At 24.6% G+C, this 10,935-nt stretch overlaps 2 protein-coding genes across 2 annotated transcripts; one reads left to right on the top strand and one right to left on the bottom strand. All coding sequences in view use genetic code 6, as the record gives it.

The window, feature by feature from the left end:
- Window positions 1–291: 291 nt before the first annotated feature.
- On the top strand, window positions 292–599 carry TTHERM_001091293 (TOM7 family protein; the record flags this gene model as incomplete). Its single annotated transcript, XM_012800426.1, has 2 exons — window positions 292–469; window positions 559–599. Exons 1-2 carry the CDS (start codon window positions 367–369, stop codon window positions 597–599), a joined length of 144 nt encoding a protein of 47 aa, XP_012655880.1. The 5' UTR covers window positions 292–366.
- A 2,677-nt stretch (window positions 600–3,276) lies between these two features.
- On the bottom strand, window positions 3,277–10,694 carry TTHERM_01091290 (CnjB protein; the record flags this gene model as incomplete). Its single annotated transcript, XM_001025435.3, has 14 exons — window positions 3,277–5,419; window positions 5,493–5,937; window positions 6,149–6,476; window positions 6,608–6,814; window positions 6,989–7,291; window positions 7,968–8,070; window positions 8,142–8,364; window positions 8,729–9,242; window positions 9,305–9,416; window positions 9,512–9,778; window positions 9,866–9,996; window positions 10,073–10,137; window positions 10,198–10,348; window positions 10,440–10,694. The coding sequence occupies 14 exons, from the start codon at window positions 10,692–10,694 to the stop codon at window positions 3,277–3,279; spliced, it is 5,247 nt and encodes a 1,748-aa protein (XP_001025435.2).
- Between the last annotated feature and the right edge of the window lie 241 nt (window positions 10,695–10,935).

Below are 10,935 nucleotides of genomic sequence, written 5' to 3'. Positions count from 1 at the left end.
TTTGTGGAAATTTTTTGGGTCTTGCATAAACAAGAGAGCTCTTAATGCGAAAACTAAAAAGAAAGTTCTAAAGGCATTTAATTGTTTTATTAATTAATTTCATTAAATTATTTATATATTTACTTATGAATTGGATATGTGTATGATGAAACTATTTATATCTAAAAAAGATGAAGTTATTTAGAATTCATATATTTGTTTATGATTTGAATGACAGGCAGATAGATAGATAGATTGATAGATAGATATTATGAACCTTTAGATATTTTAGCTTATCTTTTTGCTGTGTAGAATATTAAAGAATAAAAAAGAAGAAATTAATTAATTAATAGCTTTAGTAAATAAAACAATTAAAACAAATTAGGAATGAAGCAAATTTTATCCAAGTTATGGGGCAATCTCTAATAACCCACTGATTTATTAATGAAAGCTATATATTGGGGTTACCTCCCTTTAATTATTTACTTAGGTAATTTAAGATACAATTCATTTTTCATTTGCTTATGTGTACATTGCCAAAAAACACAAATTTTAATATTAATTTCTATTTTTAAAAAGGTTTTAAGTCAAGAAACGAATTACCTTAAATTGGTATGTGATATAGTAAATTTTCAAATGTTATGCAATAAACTTTCTATATTATTCATGTTGTAAATCAGCTTATAAATAATAGCTTTAAGATTTTAAAAATCTATCTCCACATTTTGCAATTATTCTATTTATTTAATTATTGAACGAAATCTTATAAATAATGTGTTTAAACATAACGATAGGCAAGTTAAAAACTGAAAAAATGCCAAAATTATTTATCTCTTTTTAGCTTAACAAAATAAATTTTTCAAAATGAATTAATTAATACAGTAAATATTTTATGTTTAAGAGAAAAATTATAAAAATGTTTGAAAAGATAGATAAATTGCTAGAAAAAAAGCAAATTTATATTTATAAATGACAATACCAGTTAAAACAGAGAAAAATGAATTATTCAAATAATATAAATGATATCTTAAATACACAAAAAGTATTTAATAATAACTAATCAAAATTTAAGACATTATTTTTTTAAATAATATTTGTTAAATTAAATTATAATATCAATAAAAGTATAAAAAAGAGAAAATGAATAAATTATTAAATCATATTAATAGTAAATTTTTGAAATATTATAGTACCAAAAGTTTATTGTCAACATTTAAACACCAATAATAGTTATATATATCAATAAATATTATTTATCATTCAAAGTTTTAACATTTGTAAATATTTAAAATAATTATTTTTAATTCATAACAATCTTATTAGATAAATAAACTAACAAAATTAATAAGGTAAAATAAAATTATTTAGATGTATTCCTACATTTACTTATATATAAATGCTATGCGATGAGTAAAAAATAAATAAATGAAGTTTTTCTCATTAATTATTGGTATTAAAATATTATTGATTAATATATATTTATATAATTTATAAATTAAAAAAGTAATTAATTATTCACCAAATATAATTAAATCCAGTGATTTTACTGAATATATTCTAAGATATTCTATTTAAAAGTAGACAAAAAAAATTTAAAATATTCAGGATATTCAAATACACTATTTTTTCTAATTAAGATTATAAATCTATGATCACTGATTAAGTCTATTCTTAATGTTTTTATAAATGACTAAATTTTTTAATCAAATATTTATATATTAAAAAAATGAGGGTAAAGTCATTCTCAAGATTTTTGCAGCATTAATTATTATTTTTAATGTATTTATTTATTCATTTAAGATAGATTTGTTCAATACAACTCCTTATTCAAATACTTTTTTAACTTTCAATTATTTTTTAATATTTTTTTTTTCCTTTAGAATTTAAATTATAATAAATCTTATTAATTAATATTTAATTTTAATTTCTTTAAATATAAATTTTACGATTTAAAATGTATAAAGTATTTACATAATATTAAAAATAAAAAATAATAATTATTTTCTTTTTTATTTATTAATTGTTAAGATCAAATTATACTTGTTAGATTGATAAAAATTATATAATTGTATAAAGTAGATATTCATGATAATCTTGAGAAGTATTTTTTATTCAGGTCAGATATTTATTCTTAAAAATATTTACAATTATTAACAATTATTAAATTAAATAAATTCTATTTTTTCAAAGAAGAAAAGAAATAAAATTGTATTATTTATACATAAAAGACATAATATTTAAAAAAATACAAATTTTATTGAATTATGATAATTTAATTAATCATTGTAACTTGGGAAAATTTTTTTAAACAAATTTAAAAAATATAGAGAAAAGTAACTATAAAAAGAATCAAAATAATACAATGACAGCTTTAACTTATAGAAAGAAAAAAACATAAAAATATAATAATATATTGTCTTAAATTGCTAAAAACATTCTCTATTTTCAAAGATCATTGCTAGCCAAACAAAACTTATCAGTTTTTGTGTGAAATTTAAGCAATAATATAGGTAATTAAATGGATATAATTCAAGACATTTAAAAAATAAAAATAGTAAATTAAATAAATAGAAAATCTTCTTACCTTTAATAATTTCAAACAAGATAGTTAGTAAAAGGAGACCAAAACAAATACACTTAATCCTAAATTGTAATAAAAACAGCTTTAAAATGAAATTAATAAAATATCCTTTGAAGATATTGCTACTAAATATTTTTGAGCTCTAGCTGAAAGGCTATTATTTATAAAGTATTTTAAAAAAACATTTGTAAATTTAAATTTGATAAAGAAAAAAATAAAATTTTATTTGTTTATTTGATTTTTGTGCGAAAATATTGCAAATTGCTCTTTTTTGTTTTCCTTCACTTTTTGCTTACTTCCTTACTTATTTTGAAACAAATTAGCCTCATTCCTTTCAGAAAAATTAAAAATAAGCAAATTTTATAATAAACATTCATTTCAAGAAAACAATCAAAAATGACACATTATTTCTTAAAGTCTATTCAAATAATTTATTTATTTATTTAGTTAGTTAGTTATTAAAAAACATAATCTACAACAAATAACTTTAGGGGATTAAAAAATGTTTGTTTATTTTATTGATTAAATAGAGTTATATATAAATTAATTATCTTTTGTTTGAGTTTTCTTGTATTAACTTAATTGATTAACTTTAAAACCTACTTCTATTCATTCAAATTTCTCTTCACACTCAACTTAATTAAGAAGTAAGTTCTCTTTCAATCGAATTAATTAACTGTCACAAACAAAAAAAACTAATCAGTAATTAATTTGCTTCACCAACCACCTGATCCTCCTCCGTTACCCCACTAGTTATTTTAATTTTCACCTGAAGATGCCTGATTGTTTGAACCCCAAGAACTCTCATTATTGGTTTAATTTGAATTGGATGATCCCCACCCGCCTCCTCCTGTATTTTCATTTTGCTATTATTGGTTATCATTAGATCCCCATCCTCCTCCAGTTTAATTACCAGATCCACTGCTACCCCATCCTCCAGATGATGTAGTTGTGCTTTCTTAGACATTACTTTAACAATTCCAATCACTGCCAGAGGAAGTTCCCCATGATTAGCCTCCATTAGAATTTCCACCTCCTCCAAATTGCTTATTTCCTCTAAAATTACCATTATTATTGTTGTTATTATTGCGTGGTGGACGCTCCTTCCTCTCTTTAGTGCATTCTCTAGATTAATGACCTTCTTCTCCACAATTGAAGCATCCTTTTTTCTTTTAAGATGGGTTAGGACAGTCTTTTGACATATGACCTTCTTAATTACAGTTAAAGCACTTATTTCCTCCTGAGTTTTATGAGTTTGGACAATCTTTGGAAATGTGGCCTTCTTGTTTACATTTAAAACATGTATTTTTTTACTACTGTTTTTAAGGGTTAGGACAATCTTTTGAAATGTGCCCTTCTTCTCCGCATTTAAAACATGCGCCCCCTCTAGGTTTTTATTGCTATTATTTTTGGGGATTGGGGCAATCTTTTGAAAAATGCCCTTCTTCACCGCATTTAAAACATCCACTTTTTTTTTATTATTGATTTGGACAATCTTTAGACATGTGGCCTTCTTGGTTGCATTTAAAGCAAGCGCCACTTTATTTTCTGCCTTGTTGCTATGGTTCTGTGCAGTCTTTTGCCATATGACCAACTTTGCCACATTTGAAACAGCCTTTTCCCTTGTTACCTCCATTTTAGTTTCTTTCTCTACCAGAATTCTAGCCAAAATTACTAGATGATGAAGTATTTGAAGTTCCCCATCCTGAGTTATCATTATTTTATGAAGAATTCCAGCCATTTCCACCACTTTCATTTGTAGAAGTTTGGTCTTTCGATGCTCCCCAATTATTTGAAGAAGAAGATGATGAGTTGTTTCCCCATCCACCTCCTTCGTTTGAGCTACTTTTTGCTAAATTATTAGTAGGAGCTTTGTTATTTTAAGCACCACCCCAGCTACTTGAATTATCCTATTTACTCCAATCATTATCAGAAGATTTATTCATGTTTTATCCCCATCCTCCTCCTTCATTAGAATTAGTTTTATTATTGGAAGAACCCCATCCATCTTCTTTGGAAGCATTTTAGCCTGAATCATTGCTACTATTACCCCATCCACTCGTATCACTATTATTATTGTTATTAGACTAATTCCATCCTGAGGACTATTCTTTATTCCCAAATGAATTGTTATCATTTTTAAAATTTGAGTTTTATTACTACTAATTTCTACTTCTCAAAGGCTAGTCGTTAAAGTTATTAGATTCACTTTATTTAGACTCCCAAGAGGGTTTCGTTTAACTGGTACCCCATGATGATGAAGAATTATCACCTGCTGAGAAATCATTCTAATTGTTGTTCTTATTAAAAGGTTTTTTAAATTCTGATTAAGAATTATCTTTTTATCTTAGCGACTGCTCATTTTAAGCTTAGTTGCTATTATTCCATCCCTGATTAGAATCGTTACTAGCCCAAGTTTAATTACTTTATACAGTAGAAGAGCCGGAAGAGTTAGCCCAAGAAGAAGAAGAAGATTCTTAAATTTGTTTACACTGCTATTGCATTTAGAAAGATGGAGTACTTTCAGTAAGATCAATCACATTATGAGGATTCTTTTCCATTTCTTTAGAGAATATATTAAACTAAGATTTTAAGTCTACTCTCGTGGAAGGTAAGTCTGTTTAATCTAACTGACCAAAATAAGGGTTTTTGTCTTTGAACTCTGTCACAATCTGCGTTGCTAGAGCTTTGTAATCCGGATAAGTGAATGTTACTTTGTTATCGAAGATCGCATCGATTTAATGAGTATTTTCATTTTGATTTTCAAACACTTTGGTAGAATCAAGAATCAGTTCAATCTCAGCATTCCTTTTTTTCTAATAGAATTTTTCTACTGCCAGCCCATTAGGAATGTCTGACCTTCATTAAGAAAAATGTGTTTAAATAAGGTTGGTATGTATGTATGTTAAAAATAAAAATATAAATTAATTACTTCATTAGTCTGCATCTAATTTTGAAATCCTTTGAAGTAAATTCAATGTATTTTTCAGTAATATCTCTAAATTTTAACATGAGCTAAGCACCTTTTCTAATGCAATTTGGATGAATGTTGTAGATTGACTCAAAAATTTATTTCAAGCTCAATTCAGGTGGGATCATTTTCATTTTTTCATTTAAATTTGATAACGCACACAATTTTTCTAATATTTTAGACAAAACAATTACCATATTTGGTCTCTGATAATTTTTTTCTAAGAGTTTGCTATAATCATTAATGTCAAAGTTGTTCATCCAAACTTCAGGTTTTGAAATCATTTTCTATAACTAACCTTAGAAATTTACCATATCACCTGATTAAACAGCAGTTTGTTGAGGTGTTTAATCAAGCAATTAGCATTTGTCAATGGTTTCAACAATATGATTCACAATGAAATACTCTTTATTAATTTTTATAAATTTTAACTCATAAAAATAATTTTAAAGAAAGAAAGAATGAAAGAAAGCAATTAACTTAAAATTAAAAATTACTGCTTAAGTATCTATCTATTCAAATTTATTAAGATAGAGTAAGTAGGAATTTGAAAAAATAACAAAGTAAAATTTAAAGTATTTTTTAAACATGAAGTAATAGATTGATTTAAGATTTACGATTGTAAGGTATTTTAGTTTGATCTAGGAGATTGTCAGATTTAGAGAACATCATAAAAGCCATACAGTTGACAATAAGATTCTCCCCCATCAAATTGAGCTAAATGCACTTTTTTCTAGAAGTAATTTCTTTGAAATCTTTGCCTTATTCAAACTAACTGATAAAGAAATGAGATTTTCTTGGACCAAAACCTGGTATAAATTGTAAGCAATCTTTAAACGATAGATTTTTATCAAATAGTGTTTTGAATTCTAAACCATCTTGGCATATTCTTTCTTAAATAACTTATTCAAATCTAATTTATAATTCCTTTTTGTCAACCTTTTTCTTAATATTTAAAATAGATTAGATGAAGATTAAAATAATCCCTTTATTATATATTTTGAAATAAATGACACAAGAAAAATGCTGCAATAAAAAGTAAAAAAAATTGGGAATTAGTAAATTCTAATTTATACCTAGAAAGGATGAAGCTTAATCTCAAGCAATGGATTGCTTTCATAGTTCCAAAGTGAGCATACTTCCAATAGTCTAAACTAAAATGCCTTTGCTTATTTTCTTGCTAAGAATATGTATTTATCCTTAGGAGACTGGATAAAAGAAGACTAGTTTAAGTAGCAAGTCATCAAAGTTTGTTCACACATAAGAATGTTCCTGCATAAGTTCTAATATTTTGATGAATAAAAATCATTTATTTATTTAATTATTTTTTAGCTTTTTATTTAGCTATTTGCTTTGTTATTAGAGTTAATTCAATAATTTTCTTAAAATTTACTAAAAAATATTAAACATTGCAATCAACTCTAAATTTACTAATTAATTCATTGATTAATTTTTACCTTAAATTGAATATAGAGGTTAGATTTCAGTACAAGAGCTCTAGAGCAGTTTGATGAAACAATAATGACATAAGGTTATCTGTTTCTAATAAATTCATATAAATTTTTGATTTCTTGTTCTCTCTTTTATGATACTAATTTATCAGCATTAAAATAATATTCCAAACAATTCTTGTGAATTTCTTTTCCGTCCTAGCTTATCATTGAAACTCCAACAATTCCAGAGCTTTCATGCACATAAAAAGACAATATTGTTTCAGGCTTTACAAGTTAATCCTGTCTATCTCTAATAAGATATGGACCCTATTAAATAATTCAAAATCAGAGTTGTCTTGTGTATAAATATATAGGATTTTTAAGAGAAACTTAAAAGAAAAAAATTATTGTTTTTTTTAATTGATGTTACGTCATCATAATTTGACAAAAAAAAAAAGCATCTATCTTACATTTTTAAAAAAATTAATTTATTTTATTGTTGAGTGATTGAGTGAAAAATACAATCAAATTAACATTCAAGAAACTTACTTTTTTAAATATTAACAATTTATTTAATTTTCAAATAGAATCTCTTACCACTAAAATAAATTACAGGGGCAAAGAAATTTATCTTCTATTTATTTGTAAAAATATGTAATAATTTGGGATAATAAAAAATTTCATGCAATAATTTTTCAAAACGTGAAGCTGCTTTAAATTTAATAAAATCTTTGGGGTAGGACTTAAGCAATTAATTAAACTACCAGAAATATTACAAATTAAAGTAATTCAAAAACTGATAAAGTTGATTTAATAATTAATTGTATAGGGAAATAAGTAAGTTTTCATCTATATCATTAATTCAAATTTTATTTTTTTAATCACTCAAGATAAATTTTTTATTTAAGCAAAAAAAATATTTTATTCATATTTTTTTACTCAGTTGGAAATTATTTTATTTAAAATATTGAATGGATTGTTTAATAAATAAATATTTTATTACATAGCTTATATATTCTTTGAATTTAGAAACACAGATATCTCTTACTTCAGTTAAGGATTTATTTTCAAGATGTTTATATACTTATTGTTGAGCGTATGGATATCTAATAGTTATTTTTTTATAAACCATTAAAAATATTATTTTTATCTAAAATATTTCAATTAAATTAATTACAAATAGTTTTTTAAGAGCCTTTGAAGAAGATTTTAGGTATAAGAATTAAGTGATTCAGACTTGCTAGCTAAATGAGGTTAAAAATGTTAGCTAATCTCTCTATAAATCAAGTCTTCGCCTTGATCTATTTACCAAGGCAATAGAATTTTGCATTCAATTAAGTTCTATTAGCTAGCCTAAAGGATAGTCAGAAATTCATTGCTCGTAATCTCACTTAGAGGCTCTTTTTTTAAAAAAAAAATTAATGATAAAGTCATGATGAATTATTATAATTTTCTATATAGTATAAATATATAAAATAACTATTTTTTATCAACAATAATATATTATGATCATAAGAAGATGGCTATTAGTTAACAAAAGTCTTAGTTTTTTTTGTTTTCTAATTATTTCATATTAAATTGACTGTTTTTCATTCAGATATTATTGAAGTAGAAGTTTAACTTGATAGTATTAAAATTCTATTCAATTAATTAATGGAAAATTTTTAAAAATTGGTTTGCTTATTTTAGCAAAAAAGAAAAATATATCTTAGTCTATTGCTTTAAATATTATTTAATAAGTAAATAAAAGATAATAAATAATACTTTTTATGATTTTTTTGGCAGCAAAAAACTCATGATAAATGTTGAATCCTATTACATGAGCCTAAGGAGAAGTTGATAAAACTGCATACTTCATATAATTGTCAATAATAAACTTCTTTATTATAGGATTGTAAAGAAAGTCAATGCAGATGTAGTCTTAAATTAATTCTGATAGATTAAGTCTTTCTTACTAGGAAAGCTGAGTATAGTTCTAATAGATATGACTCAATAGATTTTCTTCATTGTATATCTCCATTTGGTTGATCAATTTTTAAGATGCTTGCTATCTGATAGGATTGAACTTAGCTTCATACTCTTCTTTATAAGGAGCTAGGTCTGTGATTTTTGGGAAAAGCATCTCAGCACAGCAAGAAGAATCATCAAAATATTAATATATAATTTAAGGAATATTGTACTCTCTGGCTTAATTAATCTTGGTCAGATGGCTTTAGAGTAAATCAGAAACTTTTCTAGCCTAAATCTCAAAACAGCACTTTAGGTAATTTAGGTGTTGCTATTTTATAATAAATTTATAAATTATGGTCTAATTGATAAATTAATAAAATTATTTTTTACCTAAATGTCATTGAATTCTTTGCTATTCTAGGCCACATTCATGAAAAACTAAATAATATCACTTATCTATCTGATAGAGTACATTTCAATTACAACTTCTTCATTTCTGCTTCTAATTTTAAAAAAATGAATTATTCATTAATATTTAAAATTATTTTCATGAAAAAGAAGCTTTTGAGAAATAATAAATTATTCAGAAATAAATACCTTGGGAAATAAATTTCATCTTTGTAGTTAATCATCAAGTTAAAGATATCCCAGAGTGTTTAGATGCTTATATTAGGAATGAAGTTACTTTCGTTATTCCAAATTGTCATAACTTCCATTTTTTGTTAAACAACTAATCTAACCACGTTTTCAACAGTCTCGAGTTTAATTTTATTAGTTCCATCTTTTTAAGAAAGATTACTGTATATCCATCTTACTAAATGCTTCATAACATCTTCGTTGATCTACTTTCCTGCAACGAAATTACTATTTGATAATAATTTATTAATTTTATTTTTTTTATATTTAAAAGTAGAACTTAAAAAATAAAATAGGCTCAATTTCCAAAATTACTTAAGGAGTAGCTGAAATCTCTCTGGGACATCTGTTTATACAAGATTTATATCCTTTGAAGAGCTGAATATTTTGCTCATTTTTTCGCTATTGAAGTTTTTGTTGAAATTTGTAGCAAAGCTCTTTTTTTACTATTTTAGAAAAAAATTATGAATCTCTTGCATCAAAAACCAATAAATGAATAAATGAATTAATTATATAAGGTACCTCTTCAGCTTCTGGAGTTGATTATGCAATTGGAGCGTAGGATGTTGTCTGATCACAGTAAATATCTAAAATATTAAGATTTCGAAATTAAAATGAGATTTTAAAGTCATTTTTAATGTTAATACTTTTATCAAGGTAAGCATTAAATTGAGAAGACACTTTGATCATTTTTCTCTAAAACTCATAGGACTGCTGAACATCAGAATCTGAGATCACAGATGAACTCACATCTTCCATTTCAGTTATTTGGTCCAGCTAAACGTGTCTCCTTTTTTACTAAATTAAAAAGGAGTGTTTATATTTGCATAATAAACTAACAAAGATGTAATAATAGCAAAAGCTATCCCATAAAAAAGAAATTATTTACCAGCATAATGTAAGCGGTCTTGCTTTAAGGATCTTTTAGCTTTTCTTGAGACTCGGACTTAATTTTTAAAAACTCTTCGCTCCCAATTGGTGATATGCATTAGCTTATCCCACAGTCACTTTCAATATCATTGGTTTCAGTAGAACTAATCTTTGTAGTGCAATATTAATCTGACATTTCTTACTTTGTCCTTTAATAAACCTCTCTATCACCAGCAATCTAGTTAGAAATTTGTAAATTTACTTCGATCTCCATAGGGAAACACTAAATTATAAGGATGTTTTTTGTTTAGTTATTTTTTGTCTGTTTTTATGATGCTTGGTTTGATTTTATTATTTATATGATTTATCTTTTTTGATAGTTTTTGATTACTATTTATATCAGGAATTAATTAATTAGTGTGCCTCAAATATCAGAAATACTCTATGATTTGAATTATATATTTGTTGTTGCTAAATAATAAATCAAATTCTAAATATTTGATTATCTTAATTAT

The sequence above is a fragment of the Tetrahymena thermophila genome (assembly GCF_000189635.1).
Source record: "Tetrahymena thermophila SB210 genomic scaffold scf_8254241, whole genome shotgun sequence".
NCBI classification, from domain to species: Eukaryota; Ciliophora; class Oligohymenophorea; order Hymenostomatida; family Tetrahymenidae; genus Tetrahymena; species Tetrahymena thermophila.
The sequence above is the reverse complement of the archived record's forward strand: the minus strand, read 5'-3'. Positions and strand labels throughout refer to the sequence as shown.